We start from the raw sequence: 24,766 nt of genomic DNA, 5'->3' as shown, positions 1-24,766 counted from the left end.
CCTGAATTTGGGTTATTTTTTTTCTTGCAAATGAGTGGACAGTGTTCATATCCTCTTTGCTGGAAACTCAGTTGCCTTTGCCCTTCTAGTCTCAGTGCCAGCTTTCTGCCAGTTCCACATCCTTGGAGCAGCAGCTTTTCTCTTTGGGGAATGACCAGTGCTAGTGAAGGGCAGCTTTGCAGTTGTGTAAAAGAACTGCAGAACCACTTCTGGCAGCATTTTAAGTCTGTATTGAATACATAGAAAAAGATGTCAAAATACTCAACCTTTTGTAAAGAAGAGAAATAATAGATGTGAAATATCTTTCCTGGTTACTGTTGTAGTTTCTGCATCTGCCTTTAGTTGTGAAGAGCTTCTGTCTGTTCAGATTATCCTTGATGGACATTTGGTTGAGAGAAACCAGCTCCATTGTTCTCGGGTCTCTTGGCAGCAGTGAGCAGCTCCCTCAGCTGATCCCCGTTCTTCCCTCCAGTCCCCTGGTGTTTTTCTGTGGGGTTACTGAGGAGACCCTGGTGCACTTGGGCTCTGCTCTCCTTGTTTGGGAGCAAAATTCAACCAAGCCGTCTCAAAGATAAACCTGTAGCTATGATATTTTGTGAAAAATCTTTTGCTAGGATTTTTCTTCTGAGAAGCTGAAGAACCTCAGGAAAGAAATGTAAACAATAACTATCTGCTGCTGTGGAATGCAACAAGTGCATCTGTAACTGGTGCATGTTAGTTATTTTTAATTAATGGCCAGTCAGAGTCAGTTGGCTTGGACTCTCGGAGAGTCACAAGCCTTTGTTATTCTATCCCATTCATTCCTGTTCTTTCTAGCCTTCTGATGAATCCTTTTCTCTCTATTCTTTTGGTATATTTTTCATATAATACATATAATATAATAAACCAGCCTTCTGAAACATAGAGTCAAGATTTGCGTCTCCTCACATGAAGCATCAACCATACAAACCCTCTCAAACCACACCAGCAATGTTGGCTCTTCTTGCTCTCTGGAGTAGTGCTGTGTCTGGGTGGAGGCAGGGAATGGCTTCACTTGTGTCTGCTCCTGCGCCCAGAGAGGAGCATCCCCTCCAGGGGCCTCTGAAGGGGAAGGGGAGGAGGACGTTCCATCTGGGTCAATCAGAAGAGGAAATAAGCTCTCTTAAAGACGTTGGTGGTTATCACACTAATTACTGCTGAAAAATACACACTGCTCTAGTAATCAAAACTCAGGGTTTTTTCTGAAAACATCTGCAGTCTTCGCTATTTGTGGTCGCAGCCTGTGCAGAATATTTTTGTGGGTGACAATTAAATGGGCATAGGTTGTGGTTTTAGCTTATGCAAAGGAGGGAGAGAAGGAGTCGAGATAATACATTTCTCTGCAAAGTTATGTTTTTGTTACTTTCTGATGACAGATCAGGAGAATGTAGCAAACAAAATGTCTTGAGAAGCTTCAGCCTTGACTGCTGCTGTGTTCCTGGGGCCAGGCCTGTGGCTTTTCAGGGGGAAAGGAAGGTCGTGCTCATCACACACAGTAAAATATATTCAGCCTTAAAGAAAAACAGCAGGAAAGTTTGGTCTTCTCATTGCACCTTTTGATCTAAGTTTCTTCTGCAGAGTATTTTTAAGCCATAATTTTAACTGTGTTTTGACATTTATTTAAGCCTTGGCTGCCTTAATGATTATGCAGAAAAGTATTTTTTCCTCTTTTTCCTTAGAACAACTGTGTCCTAACTCCTAGAAAACAGTCACATTAAACGCAATGATCTTTATTTAACTAAAAAAGCCCCAAAATAATCAGTTCATTAAATGTCAGCTTAGCATTGCCTTCTGGCTCTATCATCCAATGATTACGTTTCTCAGAATATTTCAATTTAACTGTCTTGCAGTAAGATATTAAGTGTGGACTTTGAGAGAAGGAGCACTTTTCAGCAAAACTAAAAAATTATAAGGTCCAGAACATAGTATGTACTCAGCACACCTCAGGACTTAAGGATTCTTTGCATCTTTAGGGAAGGGCAGCCTTCCCTTTCCACTCCTGTTTGTCTCCCCTCACTCCCATTTTGAGTGTGGGCCTTTCATGTAGAAGATTAATGGGGGATGAATAAGCAGAATCTTTCACCTGCTGAAAATTTTGAAAATATTTTTCAAACATCATCATTGTTGGAGATCCATAATAGAACAAAAGTTGCAAAGAAAGTGCACTTTTCTTAGCTCCTCAACTCCACCTTAACGTGGTATGGGTCTTGGGTTGAGTGTGGTTTTGTTTGATTTAGGGCTTTTTTTAGAAGTGACAGACAGGAGATGCCTTGGTTTGAAGTAATTTGTAATTTTGGCCAATATCAAATACATGATCATGCTCTCCCAGTTTGCCAAGTTGTGCTGGCAATAGCATCTTCATGATAGCCTTTTCTTGCTTGCAAAAATGGAAGCTCTGCAGGGTAAATAGCAGTCAACAAAATAATGGGATTTGCTTGTTTAATTGATGTTGCATCTACTTCTCTTGGCTGTAGAGGTCCTGGAGAATTGGTGTGCTCATTTTGGATTTTGTCAAAAGAAGATTTTGTTGTAAGGGTGCATACTTTGTCATGGCAGAGAGGAGTGGAATGAAGGCATTTTGTGCCTTGATCTGGCACTGCAGTTAATAATGGGATTAATCATTATTGTATATTTCTTTGATATTTACAGTCTGAGGCAGTCTGAGTTATTAGAATATCTTTACTTATACATGTTTCTTTGGAAATACATTTTTCTACCAACCCAGATGCTGAATATTAACAAAAGCTGTGTTAATGTGTTTGGTTTTGAATTACAGTATTCTGGAATGTCTTTATCTTCATTTAGTCATGCATACTAGATTATAACTTAATTTAGTTTTTGCCTAGAAATATGTGAATGGTTCTGTGTTCTCTATTACACCTCAGTTAAATAAGCTGCATGAGAAGTGATGGCCATGTGTTGCTAAAGGGCTAATGCTTTAGAAAGGGATGTTGCTGCTTATGCTCCCAGATAATGGAGGTTTTCAGCCTAATGCAATAGCTATACTGAAAAGTTCTGTGTTTCAGTGCATTAAATATAGATATCTTTCAGAGTGAGATATTATCTAATTATTGTAACTCACAAATTTCTCAAGTAGTGGATTTTTTCATATTAGATCGTATAATAATAAATATAGGGGTTTTTTTTTGCCTGTATTGCTTGTATAATAGTCTTATACTTAAAGATTTGGACACTGAGCTGCAGTGGTTTTGCAGATGAATGACAAAAACTGTTTGTTGGCATATACAGATAGAGTTGTGTTTCCAATTACATAATTTATAGTCTGTAAATCAAATGTTTGTTTTATGGGCTGGGGGGAGCTTGGCTCTTCACCAAAACATTTCCTGTTCTGTGGAGGAGTTGGAACTATGTAATACAAAAATAAAAAGGAAAAAGCAGAAGGAGAGAGTAAGATAGGGAGAAAAAAGGCATGAAAAATTGATTGTGCAATGCTGCTCATTCATGGTTCCTTCTGGTATTCTGGGATTTTATATCAGGGTGAAACATGAACATTCTATTATTCAGTATAGAACATGAAAGCATGAAAGTTTTCCCATGAATGTAGGGATGAAAATGCACTTTAAAATATTCAGGATTTGGTTTAAATTTTGTAGCTGTGAGGATGCAGGGATTGCATTTCAGGATTAGGAACTGTAACCAGGCATTTCTAAAGTACCTGTAAAGAAACAAGAGGAAATGGTTAAAGCAGAATTAAACTTCTGATAATGAATGCAGGGGTATGGGAGTGTGTGGAGAAAATTTCCTTTCTCTCATCTAAATTCATAGTTGGAAGTGTAGAGCTACTGATGGAATCCCCAATATCCTGAAAAAATAGTTTTTGTTGAAAATGTGCCTATACCATTGTATAAGTAGTTACGATTTTAAGTCATAATTGACAAAATAAGTTCAGTAAGTTACAGTAATGTTGTAATAACAACATATTTTTCTTAATATTTACTCTTTTTACCTACTTGTTAGAGAAACTTCATCCTCCATCTCTGTTATCCTTTGCCAAATCTCCCATTTTTAAGTCTTGATACCAGCTGCTGGAATGCAGAGTCCTGTATCACATGGAATATGTATTCCTAGGAAAAGTGTAACAATTCAGTGGGAGATTATTTTAGTTGTTTTCTGTGTTTTAGAAGTACTATAGAGAAATGCTGCTGTGTGGCATCAGAAATGGGAGTTAGATTTATCACTGGAAAACTGTTTAATAAAGATTTCTGTACCTAAGCTTGGCTCTTGTCTGTGGTTAGAGATAAATACTGGACAGGGACCCATTTACTGGTGCCTGTTTCTCCTTCTTTTCTGCTGTCATAGTCTATATACAAGTAAAAACAATCTCCTAAATAAATACCTTGTTAAAATAGAATGAATTAAAGCAAATTCTTGTCTAAACACAATGCCAAGGTCATAATGTAAATATATATATCGCAGAATATTCCAGTTGTTGTAGCAAGTGGCAAGGTTTTCTGATCCTACCTCCTGCATTTTATGTTAAGCACTGACATTTTAATCTTAAATTTAGTTATTTTCAACTTTCCTGGCTTAATTTAATGTGTTTTGGAGAATAGTAGTATATTGTGTAATAAGAAAACAATTCTCACCAAACCCTTGCACCCAAACACAAAACCGTAATGAAACTCTGATTCAGATGTAATCTCTTGTGCTAACAGTAATCAAAACCATCGTATAAGAGTGTGGTTGCCATAGTACAGGTCTATCTTTGCTGTGGTTTATTTATCTGTGTCTCTTTCTTTGATCTGAAAGGCAATTTTAACTGGAACACAGTAATGTGGTGAGCTGCTGCTCTGGTGGTCTCGGTCTGTAATGTGATGTGCTGGGGTTGGCTGGGATAGAGTTCATTTTCCTCATGATACTGAGTATGGAGCTGTGTTTTGGATTTGAGCTGGAAACTGTGGGTAGTACAGGGATGTTTTTATTCCTGGTAAGCAGGGCTTTCACCAAGTCAAGGCTTTTCCGTTCGTTATCCCACCTTACCAGTGAGGAAGCTGAGGGTGCACAAGGAGCTGGGTGGGGACACAGCTGGGACAGCTGGCCCCAGCTGATCCAAGGGACTTTCCAGACCTTCTGGCATCATGCACAGCATATAAAGCTGGGGGAAGAAGAAGGAAGGGGTTGGGACATTCGGAGTGATGGTATTCGTCTCCCCAAGTCACCACTATGCACAGTGGAGCCCTGCTCTCCTGGAGATGGCTGAACACCTGCCTGCCATGGGAGGTGGTGAATGAATTCTTTTGTTTGCTTTGCTTGCATGCATAGCCTCTGCTTTAGCTATTAAATTGTCTCTATCTCAACCCAGGAGCTTTTTCATTTTTATACTTCTTGATTTTCTCCCCCATGCTGATGCAGGGGGAGTGAGTGAGTGAGTGGCTGCATTGTGGTTTGTTGCTGGCTGAGGTTAAGTCACGGCATGTGGTTAGCAATACTAAATAGTGGTTATTAGAATGTTTTGTTATTTACACAACTTTTGTTTCTCCTGTTGCTGTGATTTTGAAATGATTCATGTCTGTGCTATTCTTTGTGATAAGAGTGCTGTTTTTCTTTTGAATACCGACCTGGATCTTTCCTTTGTAACTGTTACTGTAAAAGCTATATGCAGTTGTTGATGTAAGTTTTTCTCTCCTATAAAATGGTTTCTTTTTAAAATCAACATTATGTCACTAGGTTTAGAAAGGAAATAATTAATAGATCTGCTAAGTAATTTAGCTGTCTAGAATTTCCCTGATCAAACTGTAGTATTATGTAAAGAATTACCAACCAATAACTTCAGCTTCTTGCTTTTACAGTACCTTGCTTGAAATCTGGCATGATACTAGTTGAAAAAAACCAAAATAACATGCAAACATGCTAACACCCTGAAGAAAAAGCACCTCAAACCAACAAGACACACATCAATCCAGCGTTTTAAATTAAGCCACCACTTGAGAAATTCTAGATCATGTTGATCTTCATGCTTGATTAATGTGCTATAAGAGTTCATAGAGAAGCAAATAGAAAACATATAAGGCAAATAGAAAACATATAAGAAAACATAAAAAAACATTGTTTTTTCTTTGTAGTATGTCTACCTATTTCATTTTTACAACTGCTGTGGTAAAAGCTGTCCTCAGTGACTTCTACCAATGCTGTGCAAGTTGTTTGGATAGTGTCTGTGAACTTAAGCTTCCTAATTTTTAACATTTAATTAAAAAGTAAAAACTTGGAATACTTCACCAAAGCACAATTAGCCACACTTGTATTACATAAAAACCAAAACAGCAACACAGGCTAACTAAAGAAGCTTGTTTTTCTAGGGAAGATTAAAGGAGTTCTTTTGTGGAAACAGCTTTGCCCTGCTGCTTCTCAGTGGCTTTGGCTTGTTCTGATGTTCGCAACTGTGCAAAGTGGGCCATGATTTGTGAGCAGTCAGCAGAAATTAGGAAGGACAGAAATAGTTGTAGTTTAGAGAAGTGGACTGGAAATCAAAATAAAGACCACCACAGATCGTGAAGAAAAGCATCACGCTTGCATTCCCTTCTGGTCATGCCCCGTCCTAGGATTTTTGCCTCTTTGGTCCTTTGTACTCAATAGCAGTCAAATTGTATTATCAAGAGGAAGCTTTTTGGTGTTTAGCATTTTGTAGGTGCTTGAAGTAAAATGGACAGGACTTCAGAGTCTGACTGTTTTGCTTCTCTTTATGTTTTTGGTCTTATTTGTAGCAATTACATATGAGGAGTGAAGTTTGTAGCTCACTGCTGGTTCTGTGGTATTTTAGATATTTTTCAGGAGAAGTGAAAACCTCTCTCCTCTCTAAACTCCTCTCTTCCCATCATAGATAATCAAAGCCTTGTAGTCTGAATTTGAGAAGTTTATGGGGTTGGGAGGTAATGGTGAGGCTGCTTTAGATTAGTGACTGGAGGATAATTAGTATTTTCAAAGTTCTGTGGTGTCTGCTGGATGAAAACCATCTCTGCTTTCCATGGCCATGGCACAAAGAGGAGCTCAGTGCTTTTCTTTGAGGTTTGGTTGCTTCAGTCTGCAAGCCTTGTGTGGGGAATGACATCCTAGTCTGAACACAGTAGCTCAACAGAAGGACCAGCGCACTTGGTGATACTGCAAATGTGATAACACTTGCTCCTCTTGTGGGCAGGTTCTTCAAGAAATACAAAACAGGTCTGTGAAATTGAGTCCCACATTGATTTTTATTTCTCAGTGGCTGTTGCTGTTAAATTCTTGGTAATATTGGGAGAGACTGGAAAACACTTCCAGGTACAGCACTATTCTTCCTAGGAATTGTGTGATACAAGCAGGAGTGAGAAGAGAAGTCCACAAACCCTCTAGAAATGCAGTAATGCTTGTTTTAGCTTGCAGGACTGGAGAATTGATTCTAACTTTTTTCTTTCCTACTGATATTTAACCATGCCACAATAAGGTCTTTAGACAGCTTTTGTAGTGAGTATTATTCTGTGCTTGCTTTCAGAGATGTGTTGAGGTGAAATTAAAAAGAAAATTGTAGTTAGAAACAAAGTAACTTCAGGTTGATGATGAGAAACACTCCAAAGGTCAAAGTACATGTCTTTTGTCTTGGTTATGGTTAGATATTGTTGTTAGATCCTGAGGATTACATGCTCAAATTTATCTATTGACTTTAAAATTGTATTAATAAGAAAAAAATACTACAATAGCAAAATTTACTGATGGCTGTGTTTCTGTGCTCTGTCTGTTCAGAAAAATATTACAACTGGAAAAATACTAAATCTTATTTCTTAAACTTGTCAATATCTTCATTTAGAAATCATGTTGTTGATTCAGCTTAAGAATATCAGATGTTTTAAGCCAGAAATCAAAAGCCACCTCCTTTCTGGAAAAAATAGAAAAGAACTGACATATTAGCTGTATTGTTACTGTTTATATATCAAAATGTTTGAATTTTCTGTGTCTGTAAGAGCTAGGTTTTATTGTTACTCATTAAATAATCGAGCAAGCCATCTGGCATGTACAAAAGGGGAAAATAAATAAATTCGGCTTTAGATTAGTAACAGTAGAAAATCCCCCAATTCTGCAGCTGAGCCTACATTTTATGGATTTTTTTTATAAACTGGAGTGACTCTTAATTTATAATGTTTAAGTGTTACATTTTAAAGAGGCTAATTTTTGCCCTGGTTTTGTTTGGTCAGTTTAACTATTGCCACATCTGTATAGAAGAAAACAGAAGGTTTGAAGGCCTGTTGTATTTGGCATAGGGCAGAAACCTGATGAGCAGCAGGCAGCCTCTTCTCATTGACAGAGAGGGGAGCGTGCACCAGCTGCTGCTTAAACTGCTGTTAGCAACTTGAGTTCAAATGCACAATTCCTTTGGTATCTTAACAGCAACAGGAAAACCTGAGCCTAGATCACACATGCTGTTTTGTTTGGATCACTGGCTTATCTGATGGAATAATTTAGCTTTAGAAAAGGATTTACTGAGGTAAATAGTAGTTGAGCAGGACCTGCAATGAGCTGATCAGTGTGGACAGCAGCTGTGCCCTCTCAGTTCACTTTAAAATGCCCAGGCCCATGGCTTGCTCTGGCACTAGAAGCATGGTCTAGTTGTCAGCAGAAACCCTCCATTCACTTTTATCTGCTGATGTGGTGGTACTTCTGCCTGCACAGCCTGTGACCCCAGATTCCAGTGCTCACTGGGCAGAGAGGAGTCAGAACTCCTGCTACCTTTGTATTCTCTACAGAACTTGAGGTTAGCAGATGGCAGGGATCTTCTGGCAACCTGCAGCAGTTGGTGGTGCCTGCTACTGTGGTGAACTCCGAGTGAAGAAAAGAGATGAAGCTGTAGAGAATGTCAGCCTGCTGCTTTTCTGTGCTTGGCTATCTCCCAGTATGAAAGATGAAAATGGGAAATGAGTAAGCAGAGTGACTTGAATACACAGGGAGCCAAGGGTTAGCACTGAAGATTAGGAAAGCCCGAGGTCTCATATCCAGTGGTGTTTCACTTTTAAAATAGATAAATCAGACTCTTGCTACATGGGAAATAGATGTTTCAACATAGCTTTTCAAATATGAGGTCAAAGCAAAGACAAGCAGTGGCATTAGAAATTTGGGTGAGGGGGTCACAGGGTGTCATGGAGGAGGCCATGAGCTCAGATGGATTTAAACAATCCATCCTGCATGAGGACTTAAGCCATGTGGAGAAACATGTGGCACAGGTATATTCAATATAAAGCAGCATGAAGTAGGGCAAGAGTCTCTTAGAGTGTGGGGAATAGATCCTCTGAAAGATGCTACTGGAGACACATGGAGGGGGAGGGTTAAGTGACAGAAGAGGGACACTTTAGGATTATGTAGGGACTTCAGAAGAATGTGAGAGAGATCCCCAGAAGGGAACTAAAGCAGCATGTATGGGACCCCATGGTAGCCCCAGGACTCTATACACTCCATGACTGATCTGCCTGACTCTTACCCTGGACTATGTAGCCTCCCCCTTGGAACAGGAAAGTTATGTCAGAAACCACTGTCCTAACACACCAAAGATCCCTTCTTCTACTGCGGAATACTGAAGTCATGTAAGTCATGTAATACTGAAGTCGAGTTTGGAAAATTGTGCCTACATCTGTGATGAAAATGTTTTGATATCTGTTTTGATATCTGAGCCCATCTGGTCTTAAACTATGAGTCAGTCAGGGGAGTGTCTCTGAAGCTGAAGGAGCCTTGATAGCCATCAACTTTGAAGTGTGCTCAGAAAGCTGAACTGCCAGTGTAGTGGGTTGACTCTGACTGGATGCCTGGCACCCACCAAAACTTCTCTATCACACCCTTCTCCATGAGCTTGTCCAATGTGAATCCATCCCACAGGCAGCAGTTCTCTGTGAAATGCTGCAGTGTGGGTCAGTCCATAAGGACAGGCTGCTCCAGCACGGGTCACAAGTCCTACCAGGAAACCTGCTCCAGCGTGGGCTCCTCTGTCCATGGCTCTGCAGGTCCCTGCCAGCAGCCTGCTCCAGCACAGGTATCCCATGGGGTCACAGCCCTCTGTCGGGCATCCACCTGCTCTGGTGTGGATCTGCTCCATGGTTCTCCATGGGCTGCAGGGGCACAGCTGCCTCCCCATGGTCTGCACCAAGGGCTGCAGGGGAATCTCAGCTCAGTTCCTGGAGCACCTCCAGCCCCTCCTTGTTCCCTGACCTTGGTGTCTGCAGGGCTGCTCCTCTCACGTGTTCTCACTGCCCTCTCCTCTGGCTGCAGTTAATCTGTGCCATGACTTTTTTTCCCTCTTCTTGAATATGTTATCACAGAGGCTTTACCATCACTTCTGATGGGCCCTTGGCTGGCAGCACGTTCATCTTGGAGCCAGCTGGCATTGACCCTGCTGGACATGGGGAAAGCTGCTGGCAGTTTCTCACAGCCCCCTTGGTACCAAAACCTGGCCATGCAATGTCCTAATAAAAACCATAGTTTGATTATCTAGAGAGTGTGTAATGTTTTATACTCATGTTTTTTTTTTTCTGTGAGTTGTAAAAAATTTTGATCCCTTTGTGTAATGCTACACAAGGAATATTATAAATCTGCCAAAATCACCCACTGATCCTACACTATGCTTTTTGAGTCTTTAGTGGGGGAATTTAGCTTCCTATTTTTTTTTCTCCTCCTCTTGTTCCTTCTATTTGTTTAGAAATTTTGTGCTATCCCATTTTTTTCCCATGCAACTTGACTGTATCAAACTCAGAGGAAGGAGGGGGGAACAAGGTACAACTGGAAATGATTCCTACATATGCATGTAAAGACAGCTCATTGGATATTTGTGCTCCTTAGCTGGGAAAACCCTTTTTAAGAAATGTAAACAGCTGAAATTCACAGTTAAATACAATGTTGCAAATACTGGTGTACCAATTTCAATCTTGCAGTAATTTTTTTTATAGTAGCATATTACACTGGTACCAATAATTTTGGCAGTGCAGAAATAAAGGACTGTTTATTAAAAAACGAAAGCCAAAAGCAGCTGCTGAAAGAAAATGCTGTGGTAGTGAATAGTGTTTTCTCACCACCTTGAAGTACATCTCTCTCTAAGTTCTTCCCCTGGATAGCTCCTGTTCTTCTACTGAGTAGTCTGTATTTGAGGTGAGGGTTTTATGCTAATGCAGCTTCTGAAACAATTTGTTAATAGGGTAAGCAGCAGTAATGAGCACAGCTTTCTGAGCTGTTACAGATGTACCTAACCTGTGGTAGCTTCACAGTGCAGCAAAAATCATTTGACAATACTGAGGACAAAAGTGCTGCTACTGTTACTGTTTTCTATAATAGATATGGTCATTACTTGATATCACAGCGCGGTAGCTGTCACAAGCCATTTTTCCTGTTAGAAGGACTGTAATTTTTCTCTTTTATAGTTCATATTTCAGTGCATTAGCGTGCTGACCATAATGACGGTGACTTTCTGAGTTAATGTTTTTTTGCTTCTTTTTATAGTGGATTTTGTATAGAACGTGGAAACTGATTAAAATTACCAAAATAAAAAATGAAAGTGAGAAAAAGTTCGGTTTTTCTTTTTTTTTTCTTGTTGCTTTGACTGCTTTCTGTTATTTATTAGAAGTTGAGACAGTTTAGTGACTGTTTTTCAGGCACTTTTTTCTGAGTAGTGGAGAGATTGCAGTCTTTTTGGGATGATGAATGAGTTGTGGCCCTTCTCCTATGGAGTCTCCACATATTCCTTCAGAATACTTTTGCTATAAAATAGTGATGTAATGACAGTCACTGTTTAAAATGTCCTCTGTGTATTGTGCCCTGGTAGATGTTAGAACACATTCAGCCTTTGTTCTTGAAAGGAGATTTCTTGGAAGAAGAGTTGGGGATGGTGAATCTTCGCATTCTTTAGTTCTGTGATGTCACCACTAGATGAGTGCCTTGGGGAAACATAGATAGACCATCTGTGGATTTCACAATTTCTGTGGATTCATTCATTAGTTCCTCTGGAGTCTTCACCACTTTTTTTCACTACTTGCTTTTATGATGCTAGTAACTTTTGTGATATTTAAATGGTCTTTAATTCTAAACACTTCCTGGATGTTGTGCAAGAGACAAAAGTTCTGAAGTAGGAGTATTCTTGCTTGGCCGCTTTTGGCATTTATTGGCACACAGATAGCTCAGACTGGTTTACTGTGGTGCCTGGGACAATGTGATGACAAGTGAGATGACAACACTGTTCACTACCACTATCTGATCATTTGTAGTTACTGGCTTCAAGTCAGTTCTACTGTATTTCTTGTCTGATGAGGCTTGCTAGCAGCATAAGCTGGTGAATCTAGTGTCCTTGTCTTTAAAAGGTTAGTGAGATTTGAATGAGCCAGGTGTCCTGGCGCTGCCAGGATTTAAATTATGCTAAATTTTTATTAGAGTAAATGAATTTCTGATGATCCGTCCTGCTTAAAGCACTTTTATGAAAAGATTCATTGGCTGATTTTTACTGGAAATTAGTCTTACTCATGTTTTAGGAATTAAATTTTAATACATCAAATTACTTTTAAGAAGGTCTGAAGTATATACTCTATGACTAGTAAAAAACTAATAAGAAAACTTACTTTCTTTGATGCAGACCACGTCAAAATTAAAGGTGAAGAAAAAAGCGACTAAGACTCAAGAAGCCAAAAAAATCTTGAAGAAGAAATTTAAAGTTAACACAAAAATAGTTTTTACTGAAGATGGAGAGGTAAGATCACTTAAAAGTAATTGCATTTTGGTGGGAATTGAAGTTGTAGTTTTATAAAGTCAAAAATGTACTTTATATCTGTATAAAAAGACACACTTCTAAAAAAATGTGGGGTATTTGTAATTGGCTTACATTTTGCAAAAGAGTTCATCTTCCATTTAGAATTCAGTTCCAGTGAGAAAAAGAGAAATGTTGAGCACTGACCTCTTTTCATCTTTGTATGTGCAAGATACTTGTATGAGAGCTGTAAGTGGATGTACAGAACTGTATCTCTTTTCTGCCTATTATCTTCAGTTTCAGGTGGAATCAAGAGCTGGTTTTTTTTTTTTCTTAAAGAAATGTAAAATAATTTTCCTGTAGCTGTTTGCCAAAGCTCCCTAAAGTCCTTAGTTAATATACTGGAATTAAAAGAAGACCTTGGTTTTCTTCCGATCATTCACTATTTTTAGATTCAAAGTTTTGTTAGAAAAGCTAAGGAAGTACCAAGTTTTGGACTACTGGTGCTGATGTAACAGTGCTTGGAAATTTGCCAGTTATTTATTTGATGTGTTCTTTTAATAGAACAATAGAAAAATATATTGACTTTATACTGAAAGGAACTATTGTGGATGCTAGTCACTCTAGAGTTTCCTTGTGGGAATAACACGCTAGCAAGTGTCCACATTCCATGAGCTTTTCTATAATTTGATTTCACAGCTTCAGATGCTGTGCATGTTGTTTTTCCATTTCCAGCACTAAGACAAAAAGTAGGGTGGTTTTTTCCCTCTTTATGATAATTTCAGTAAGGCATAAACTGAAAGAGAGGTCACTTTTACAAGTATATAATTTGGTTTTTTCTGACAAAATAAAGCATTTTATTTTGCAGGTGAAGGGAGTGTAGCCATATGCATAATTACTAACATTAGACAAAATGTAAAAGGTTTTAGAGGTTGCCCCATTGACTGAAAACAATGACAGATATTTTTAGATATTCAGAAGCTGTTGTCTCAAAATTAATATGCAGATGTTTTAGGTATCTATGCAATGAAGCAAAAAGGAGGAAGAATGGAGAGAAAAACAATCACAAAGATTGTAGTTTGAAAAGTAATACAATAGAAAAGGGGTGACATTTAAGGAAACGCAAAATTTGCATCTGTGGATGTTGTTTTAGCTCTTTTTTCCCCCCAAGATGTTTAAAATTTTGCATTTAAATTTTACTGTCCTATTCCACATGCTTGTCTGATAAAATCCTCTAAAAATGTATCTTTCTAGAAAATACAACTACACAAACACAGTTTTACAAAAGGATGTGGAACAATGGGTTGGATTTATCTCTACCTGTTAAATAAACATCCTGTGTGCATTAGGGAGTCCTAAATCTGTTTGGTTTTGCATTTGTACTGAAAGCCATTCTGTATTTTCTGCCATGTACTTTCCTTTCAAGAGTTAGTACTCTTATCAATCCATGAGCAAGAATGATTTTGCAAAGACTTTCCCTTGAAGGTGTGTGCTCATACTACGAGGTATAAGCTACTAGGTCATAAGATTGATGGGGATATTTTTTGGTGAAAGTGTAGTCTTTGTCTTGAATCCAGAGTTTCAGATATTTAAGGGAAGCTGGATTTGTTTAGTGCGTCATCCATCAAACATTTCATCAGCATGAATCATCAAACATTTCCAATACAGTCTTAGTTAAATGATCAAAAAACCCTTCCATGTCTGTTCTCCTTGCTTCCCTCAAAACATGGACCTGTAGTCATGCTTTTCTTCTTTCTTTTGTGTACTCTGGAATAAAGGCTTGTCTAATTTTTGTCTTGGTTAATATGTTGGAATGTTTATTGTTTACATGAAAGGTACTGTTTAGATTTACTCACATTTTTTTCTGAGAATCATTTCTTGAGAGCAGGTAGTTTCTTCTCCTCAAATCAATGGTGGGATTAGAAATTACTTGTTCTAATCAGGAAAGAGGGCAAAATAAGAGATTGAACTGAGTTCGTTAAACAAAAATGTGATATAATGGAGACACTACTTTAAAATAATAATTTAAACCGAATGTGGTGTTACATAAGGTTTGTTAATTTGTTTCCTTGCAGATGACTTTTTCAATTTTGTGTGGAAAAATAATGTATTGGAATATTTAAGGCACCAAAAGTGTAACGTGGAAAGATGACTGTAACCATTGTTTTTCTTTCTGGCATCTCTAATTCAGTTAGTACAGCAGTGGCCACCTGTGCAGAAATCCAATTTGGCGCAAGCAGATGAGGAAGATGATGCCAGTGGTATCAATCTAGATAAAGCAAAAGAAATCCTGCGTGAAGAAGACAAATTTGATAAAGAAGAATACAGGAAGAAAGTAAAGGAAAAACATAGGGTAAGTTGATTTCTACCTCAATTACTGAAGTACAGAAGAACTGTGCTGTGGATTGCTCAGTGAGGAAAAAATACTTAAATACATTCTGAAATAAGTGTAGTACAAGTTCATTTAATTTATTCAGTTTTCTTCAGGATGACACTGCTCACAGGAAAGCTGTTTTAATGTGAGGAGGTGGATAGCACAAAGCCTTATTCAACATTAAGTGTTGATAACAATGGAATTCTATTTCCAACTTTAAAGTTTGGTGAATTTAGTAGGATTATCGTTTTTTTTAAGCACTGTTCACCAGAGGGGTTTGTTTCACCAAAAAAAAAACAGTATTATGAGGCATATGTGCTCTAAATCCTGCTGGCAGTGAAAGAGTATCTCTGAAATGTCTTCAGACTACCATTTGCTCAACATTTAGTGTCACATTTCTACTAGGCCAAAGTGTTAACTTTTTGTGTCAGTGTGCTTAGGGCTATCAGAATTTACTTAGTGGATTACTCAAACTACATGATAGGATTTTGGCTCTGACTTGAAATGATCAGTATCTGCAGTCTGGCTTCTCTCTGGTGTTTAAAAACCTTTAAAAGTCGCAGAGCACAAGTTTTCCAGCTACTTCTCTATTATTTGTTATAGACCAAAGGAGGGTTTTCTGCCCTTGCTGTGTACCTGTCATATAGAGCACAACTGTATGTTTTGAGCTCAGGGGTCATTCTGTTAGTGATTGTAAAATGGGTATGGCATTCTCCAGATAATGGATACATGTAAGATCCCAGGACTAGGTGTTGTTAAAAGCCTGATTTATACTCAAAGCTTCAAATGTCCAAAGTGTTAGAAAGCGTTGTTTTATTGTCCTGTTCTGTAAATGCTGAGTTAATTCAGTTTGACTTTCACTGATTGTAAGTAGTTAGTGGAAGATCTTCTGGTGTTTGTGAGGGTTTGAATTTGAACAAAATAATTTGGAAGGAATATGTGAAAGCTTCAAGTCATGTTTTGGCTATGAAGTATCCTAGCTAATGTCAAAGCATACTTCACACCTTTAATTTGAGTCTGCTCCTCTAGTCTTGTTGCAGTCATTTGACAAATACAAAAAATATCACATCATTTTTAGCAAAGAGTTCCAGTTGATAGGACGTGAAAAGAAATCATGTTTGCTGTGCTCTAAGTGAAATAATAGTCAAGTTTGCAGAAAACAATGCAATCAGATTTCAAGGATATGCTTAATGAACAGGGAAGGAGAGACTGATTCTGTGACTTTGCAATCAATCTCTTATTCATTAGCAGATTCATACACTTTGAGTAACACCCTTGTAGGTTTGACATCAGACTTCGGTGATAAAATACTTCATCTCTTGGTCTGTTAACACAGCTTCATTGTTATAGTGCTGAGGAAAACAAATGATGTTGACCAGATATTTCCCTGCATTGAAGAAAAACACTTCCATTGTGGAGATGCTGTGAAAAGAGAATGCCTCTCAAAACTGAGACAGACTGGCCACATCAATGTCATTGGGGTTTTTTTTAGTTATGGAAAGCGTCATATGTGGAGCTTCTTGGTGATTAGTGCATGAGTATTTTTCACACTCCACCTATTATCCTTTAAGAAATGAAATAAAATAAATAAATGATAGTATATAAAAAAGAAGGAAATAGATCAAATAAAAAGGAAGACTTCTGTTTGAAATGATTGTCTAGTATTAAGGGCTGCCATTCAGTCATTGCATGACTGACATGCATCTGACATTGTTCAGATTTTTTTATTTGAAACTTTACAGTTTGAGGTGAAAAATACTTCATGTGTAAATTCTCTGTACATAATTAAGTATTCAATTACCTGATTTTCATTTAATTTTTGGAATAGTCTTATAACAGTTTAGAATATTAACATCCAAATTTAAATGAGATGAAACTTGCAAAGCAAGAAGGGGCAGGAAGGTAATAGGTTTTACCCTGATAGAACTTCATTTGCCTTCCCATTGTCTCAGTAACCTTTGTGGTTAAAAATGAATCTCTCTCCTCACTACAAAAGGCATTCAGGATACCAATTCATGTATTAATTAATACAGTCTATATAAGGTAAGGCTGACATACAGATTGATTCTCTTGCTCTTGCTTATTACTAAGTCATCCATTATGTTTGGGATTCTTGCCAGTCAACTGTTGCTGCTTAGGAAACAGCTGGAGTAGTAATTATAGGGAAAATATGCTGAGCCCTGCTCTTCAGTCTCATCCAAGGAGAGACAGGCATACCTCCTTCTTTTTGGGTCGTCTTAAACTGGTCCTGTGATCAGAAGATGCCTTCTTCCAGTGATTCATGATGAAGCTACATAGTTACTAGGTGGAGAAGATATTATTCAATTTTTTCATTACCAGAAAATGTGTAATTTTAAAAATTCACACTGTAGGGGGAAGTTCTATGGCGTAATTCAGAAATCATAGGTAAGTGTCATAGATAAACATTATTTTCACTATTTCAGCCATTGTTTTTTCACTGATGTTTTTGGAATTTATTGTGTTGTTGATGGGACAAGTCATCTGTCCTTCATTAACAAAAGAATGCCAGGGGAAAATTTGAACTGCCTCACAATAAAAGCGAAATGGCCATTTTCACAGTGACTTCCCAATGGTATTTAAAAATCCCACCTCATAAGGTTTCCCTTCCCACAAGATAACCACTCAGCAGCAGATACTAGTTGAGTTTGAATCTTTGGCTTACATCTCAGTGGTATGAAAGAAGAACTATGCAAGTCTGTGTGTCATGACTATGCTGCAGAAGCCTCATCAGGTGCCTGATGCTTGTCTGTATTTGCTATTAAAAGTTTGGTTGTTTATGGAAGCCGGACAAGCAAGTGGTCTAAGTTATTTCTTACCCTCCTTTGGAGGGAGAGGATGAAACCTAAAAGATAAATATTCAAGTTTGTTACCAGTAAAGGATGTGAGAGCAGTAAAAAGACTAGGAGACTTTATTTTCATGACTTTGGATTTTGTGTAAGTGTGGATGTCTTAGTGCCCTTTCTTGTGTCATTGAAAGAGGAGCTTTTTAAAGTCACATACTTTAATCCCATCTTATATATCCCTTTGCTGGCATTCAGCAGAACCATTTATACCAAGTCCTAAATCCATCACTTGTGACTGTCATTGCTTCTTTTTAAATCCTCTGTGCTTCACTGTGATCCAAAATACATCATGTTGTAGCATGAACTCAGTTATCTGACCTGGCCTTTCTGCAGTAATGCTAATTATTTAATCCCCATCTTTGTTTAAATTTCCTTCTTGCAAGCAGACTGCTGAAGATCTTTGTCCATTTGACATGTTCCAATATCAGATGTGACAATCAGATCTGCCTCAGCTGCTGAATTCTCCTACAACTCTTTTTCCTAGATTTTGAAAAAGCCGTGGCTGAATCTTTCCTTTCTGCTTTTGCTTAACATTTTCATCAACTTAACTTTCTTCTGTTCCTTCACTTACATCAAGTTTCAAATATATCTTGATTCATATTTTCTCTCCTTAATTCTGTTTCTTCCCTACTCCGGCTGATACCTGGTATAGTTTCCTGGTGTGTGTAGCAGTTGAGGGTTTTTTTCCTTTAAATCAAGTTTTGAAACATGCTAAATCTATTAAAAGTATTAAGATTAGCAGACCACTAGAGAAAAATGCATTTTCATTCTGTATAAATAAAATATAGCAGTCTGATACTCAGTTATGTAGATGTAATCATAAACTCCCTTCAAGCTGAGTGTCTGTTAATTCCTGAAGTCTCTACATTGGCTTTGAAATGATGACTTGCAATAACAAAACAATTTACAGAAGGCTATAAATGCAGATGTTATTTGATCCAGGTTTTTTTATCTACAGGTGGGTTCAGGTTTTGATTTAGATAATGAGTGGATGTAGAAAAAGCAGTGTTTTCATAAAGCTTGTACTTTTATAGGTAATCTTCAATTGAGAATCCCTTTCTTATGGTTTCTGCAGTATAATCTTGAAGATAGGAGGTCTCTGGGAAAAAAAGTGAACTTATTGAAATCAAAACATCTCCAATTTTTTTTTTTTTTTTTTTTTTTTTGGAGGGGGGAGAACTTGGCATGTAAAGTTATTATGAACTTTCCTTGTAAAACTGTTTCTGGTGAAGATCAAAACTATTCAGAAGTATCCACAGGCCATTGCTTTTAAATCCATTTGTGAATGTAGTTTAAATGAGCACAGTTTCCTGTATGATCAGAAAAATGTTTTGAAGCATTCATGAGATGCTCGGATTAGAGGAGTTGTGTGTTGCAGCGCCTTAAGGCTTCTGGCTACTTGCAAAGCATCTACACTATAATTAGGTTTCCTTCATGAGTCTCACATTTTATTATCCTCTCCTTGCTCTGCAAATATGGAAGAACTGAAAATCAGATGGATAGAAGTAAATAAGACTCTGAAGTATAATTGTAGTGTAATTAATGCTTACTGAAGTTTTAGAAGCAAAGTAAATTTTAGTGGTTGAGCACAAGGGAAGGATAGTAGCACTGATCAAGATGATGTGAAAAGAATTCTGCATTAATGGCTATTTAATGAAAGCCATTTGAAATGTGTAAAATGTTATAAAAAACAATAAAGGGAAAAGTGAATAAACTATTCAGAATGTGTTTTGGCACTCCATTTTTCAAGTTTTCAGCTGAAAAAGCAGCGTTGTTAGGAAAATAGTGGCAGAGAGGGATTCATCTCACTTCTTAATAACCTCTCTTTCCCTATACTAACTCAAGCTCAGAAAAATGCCCATTGGCGATGCAGGAAAAATGAATAGGAGACTTATTTCTTACCTCTCTTTCCTACCAGTAAGATATGCTGTGAATTTTGAATGAACAGTGTGAGAGGAAGGCTAGAATATTTTTAAAAATATAATTTTATTTGGGCAGTATTAGTGGCAATCAAGCTGAGACTGTCTTCAGGGGTCTGATACTGCAAGATGCAGTAGTTCTGTACCTCCCTGGAAGACCTTAAATAAATATATTTATAGAGAGATGACTCAGTTTGACTGCAGGTGATGGGGGATCTTTCAGAAGGTACTGCACTGTACCACAAGTCTGTATTTTAAATGTAATATATACTTTGTATTTTTGAGACTCCTTTGCACAAGTGTCCTGGGATACTGATGTTGCCCTAAGGAATCTGGAGATCTTTTGTGGCCCTTGTGCCATTGAAATGATCTTGATTTGTTCCACTTGATGTTTAAGGCTATATGTTCTCAAAGTTTTGCTTTTGCTGTTCTTAGTTCAGTAGGAAATACAGAATTATTTTAGAAACTGTACTGGAACAGAATGCCTTTCTTTGGCTTGTCTTCTGCACCCTAAATGCATTTGTTAGTGGCATAGTGAATAATTTTAATGAGGAGGAAATGCTGCAATGGTTCACCCTTTGTGTGTTTGCTCTCCCAAATTTTATTACTATTAACTGTTTCCAAAGCTAAAAGTGAAAATTCTTTATACCAGACATAGGTAAGGACTAACATAAAATAAACAGCTTTCATTTTCACGAAGAGTGAAATTCTGATTAAAATTCATTTTTGAAAATGGGAGATTGCAGACTGGTAAGGGACCCAAATCCCCTGGGTTTGAACACAGGCAGTTTCATCTGCAGGTATTTTTGATGAAGCCTGCTGCTGTTCCAGGCTGCAGAGTGAGCCCCTGCACGTGTATTGCACAGAGGGGCATGCACAAGGCACCCTCTGTGGATATCCACAGAGACAAGAGAGGCTGCACTCACATTGACATGCACAGCACAGGCAGCACAGGCTTATTTCTTCTTCTTGGCTGTTAAGGGCTGATGCTTACCTGCAGGACTAAGAAGATCTCACTCCTTTGGTTGATGAGCACACTCACCAATACATTAAACAGTAGAGTGGATCCTAAATATGTCTAATTTCATACCTACACAAGGGCTCCTGTGTAGTCACTGCCCTTGGGTTTTTCCATATGCTGGTCTTTCTGCTTAGTCTCATCGTGCCTTTCAAACACTCCATTTTCAGTTTGTTCTTTCCCATGGGGCTGATAAACATAGATAACCTGTTTTCTCTTTTTCTTAACAGTTACAAAATTCTCTGAACCTTCCCAAAGTTGTGCTTGTGTGGTTCCTTTAGTGTTCATCTGTCAGTTCACATATTTTGCTACTGTCTGCCTTACTGCTCATTAGGGTTAGTGTATTTCATATTCACTTTAGTACTTTTTCTCCTTCTTGTCTTTGTCTCAGTCGTAACAGGATATCATTGCAAACCACACTTTTACATTCAGGTTATCCCTACCACCAGTGTATCCCTAGAACTTCTTCCTTTGGCAGCCCCATTCCAAGTGGAACTTGAGGCTCCACCTCCTGTTGATGACTGAGTTTATAGTTTTATAAAATAATTCTAAAAGTTGTAGCATATTGTAGTAAATCATTGGAAACCATATATCATGCTCAAGAAATGGAAAAGACTCCCCAGGGATCTTTTAAAATTTATTTTATAAACTAGATGTTATATATAACAAGCTGTTCAATATGGTTGAAGATAAATGCTCCCATGAAAAACAGTATTTTTAGGTTGAATTCAGTCATGAGATTAATTCTAAAAGAAGGTTGCATCATATTTCCAAGGAAGTAATCTGAAGGGATAAAAAATTGCAATGCAGGATTATGCTCTTTATTAAATAAAGCACCTGAATAGTCCTGCACTTTGAGGTGGAATTTGTCAGATTACCATGTGTACAGTTGGTTTAATGTGATGCTGGGTGAGAATGATAAAATTCTCTCATGTAAAGAGTATACCAACATAGGAGCAAAATATAAAGGGAAGGAGGTTATTGTTGAGAGGAGCACTCAGCTGAACAGCAAAGAAAAGTATAGGTGGATAGATGTGTAAAATAAATCAGGGAGTGTTACTTTGTTGGAAAGCCTTTCTGAGCTCTTCCATAGCTTTTGTGTGCAGGCAGTGCTGCTGTTATGCTCCAGATGCACAGCTATTAAGATGAGGGGGATGGACACTGAGAAGTGGGTTGACAAGCATCCTGTTCCAGCCTGAGCAGCAGCATCCATCTGGTCTCCCTGTGGTGCCAGTGGAGGCAAGAGCTTGCTTGTTTATCTTTCACTTCAACAGCTGAATGGGCTACACATAGAGCTTAAAGTGTCCTTAGGTGTTTTCTAAGAGTTTTGCAGCAAAATCAGAGTTCTTGATCTCATCTTAGTGATGTGAAAAATAAGAAAATGAGATCACAGGTGACAGAATATTGAGTTGAAAGGGACCCACAAGGACTATTAAATCCAGCTCTGAAGTGAATGGCCCATATGGCAATTGATCCCACAACCTTGACGTTGCTAGCACCAGGCTCCAGCCAGCTGGTTTGTGTACACACTAGTCACATGAATGCCAGGAGGACACAGCTGTGTGTGGAGGCTGAAGTAGTTCAGGCCTTAAAGTGGGCCTTTACCAGGCTTGGTGCTGTAAGGGAGCTTCCACGCCAGGCTGCTTGTCCTGCTGGAGGATGTTCTGGAACAGCTGCCCAAAATGCTGATTTTCTGTGTGTCAGGCTGTGTGAGGCACCCTTGCAGCTTCTGGCAGAGCTGCACCCTTTGCTTGCTGAGGATCCTGGGTGCCTGCATGAGCAGGCACAGAAACATGGGGGTCTTCTCTGCCTTCTCTCAGACCTGTGTTTGAGCTAGGTGTTTCCTTTTGGGTTACTGCTCAGGAGCCTGTGACCTCTATAGATGATGAATTTTCCACTGGCATCATCCCTTCAAAGGCTAAAGTAGCCACAAAAAGAGATGAAGGGCATCATTGCACATTTTCTGCTACTTTTCTCTAGAATACATTAGCATGGTTTGCAGTGTAACTTCTGTTGACTTCTTGTTAAGATTTTAGTTCACAGCTTTAAACATTACTTTTAAACATTGTTAACTAGATTCATTCATCATATAATTCCGTTGAAACTGTATCTTGAATTAGTATTGCCTTTATTGTGCACTGTATGTGTTTGTGTAGGTTCAGTCCCACCACTCTCACAGTAAAGAATTTCTTTGTAATCTTCAATCTAAACTAATCTAAATCTCTTTCAATTTAAAGCCTTTACCCCTTGTCCTGCCCAATACATGCCATTGTAAAAAGTTCCTTTCCAGTTGACTCACTGGAAGGTCACAATTAAGTCTTCCCAGAGCCTTCTCTTCTCCAGGATGAACACTCTGAGCTCTCTCAGCCTGTTTTCATATGAGAGGTGTTCCAGCCCTCGGGTCACCTTCATTGCCCTCCTCTGTACCAACTCCAGCAGTCCCTGTCCCCCCTGTGCTGGGACCCCAGAGCTGGAGCAGCCCTGCAGGTGGGCTCTGAGCAGAGCAGAGGGGCAGAATCCCCTCCCTGGCCCTGCTGCCCACCACTGGATGCAGCCCAGGGCACGTTTGGCTCTCTGGGCTGTGAGAGCACACTGACAGCTCATGGCCAGCCTCTCATCTATGTACATATTTAAACCAACTCACTTAAAAGCTCTAGAAAAACTTTTCATATCCTTCAAACCTACTCACCGTGTACAGGTCGAAGTGAGAAAGGAATCGTTTTGATCTTTGTCCACTGGTTTCTTGTGTTGGTTTTGTTCCAAGAATGTCCTTTTAAGGGTCAGTTTCTGCTAGCTTCTCCTTTCTTCTTTTTAGTGAGAATTTTTTCCACTGCCTCTAAGACTTTTTCCAGTGCTTGTTTAATGTTTAAGATTGTCCCTGTGCTGTTTTTCACATGCCCTTGATGCCTACTCTGTGTTGCCTAAATTGGTGGTTAGTAGGTGTTTCAGTTTCCCTGCCTTTAAATAAACATCAGCTTTACAGATGAGGCTTATGTACCTTGTTGCTTGAAGAGATTATTTAATAGGTTTCTAAAACCAAACATCAAAATTCAGAAAAACCTCACAACAAAACAAACACAAAACAATAAAAATGCTTTTGCTTTTTTTCCTGAAGGTATTAAGATTTATTTAGTAGTTACCAAAATTGTACTTAATTTCCATATTTTTAAAAAAATAGAATTCAAAGAAATACTAATAAGTTTATTCAGTTTAATGCTTGAGTTCGGAATGTTAGTTTGTTTTGGAATGTTTGTTAGGAATGTTAGTTGGAGAAGTGCTTGCACGTAGATGGTTTTCTAGTCTCTGTAAGGAGCAATACATAGCAATACATAGCAAAATGTAGCAATGAGCCATGAGCATGTAAACAATTCAAGCTTGGTGTGGAATCTTGGAGAGGAAGAATGTGGGAAAAATGTTTATTAAGTCAGTTTTCAGAGCACATTTGTTCTTCAAAATTTTGGTGGAAAGCGGCTCTTGACTATGGCAATGCCACTGTATGAGAGCTGCTCTGCTCTGCACTTTTGAACAACTCTGTGTTTTCTGCAGCACAACTGACTGAATTTAGCTGTGTCCCACTAAAATAACAAGAGATAGTTGGATACCGAGACAAGGTTCCAGTATTTACCAACATGTATTTGCAAAGGAAAGCCAGATTTTTCCAGGCAATGGAGTGATTTGTTCCAAAACTTGGTCACCTGTGAAATCTGTTGTGTGGTAGACCATTACCTCAGCTGTTAAATGGAATGGGTTGGTAGCTCCAAATTATGGCATCAGTACGTAAAGGAACAGTTATTAAAAATCTAGTGTTAAAATGATGGATCAAAACCTGAGGGAGTTCTTGAGTATTTAAATAAAAATACTTCAGAGAACTCAGATAAG

General features: G+C 38.4%; 1 protein-coding gene across 1 annotated transcript in view; it reads left to right on the top strand.

Annotated features, from left to right (window-relative positions):
- The window catches only part of DDX10 (DEAD-box helicase 10), a 155,145-nt gene that overhangs the window by 86,103 nt on the left and 44,276 nt on the right, over positions 1–24,766 (top strand). Inside the window, exons 14-15 of the mRNA XM_064409331.1 lie at positions 12,602–12,715; positions 14,904–15,065. Of these exons, the coding sequence (XP_064265401.1) occupies positions 12,602–12,715; positions 14,904–15,065 (276 nt within the window). The remainder of the gene's footprint in view (positions 1–12,601; positions 12,716–14,903; positions 15,066–24,766) is intronic.

Source organism: Passer domesticus, chromosome 2, assembly GCF_036417665.1.
Source record: "Passer domesticus isolate bPasDom1 chromosome 2, bPasDom1.hap1, whole genome shotgun sequence".
Classification (NCBI taxonomy): domain Eukaryota; kingdom Metazoa; phylum Chordata; class Aves; order Passeriformes; family Passeridae; genus Passer; species Passer domesticus.
Note: the sequence above shows the minus strand (reverse complement) of the source record. Positions and strands in the feature narration are given on the sequence as shown.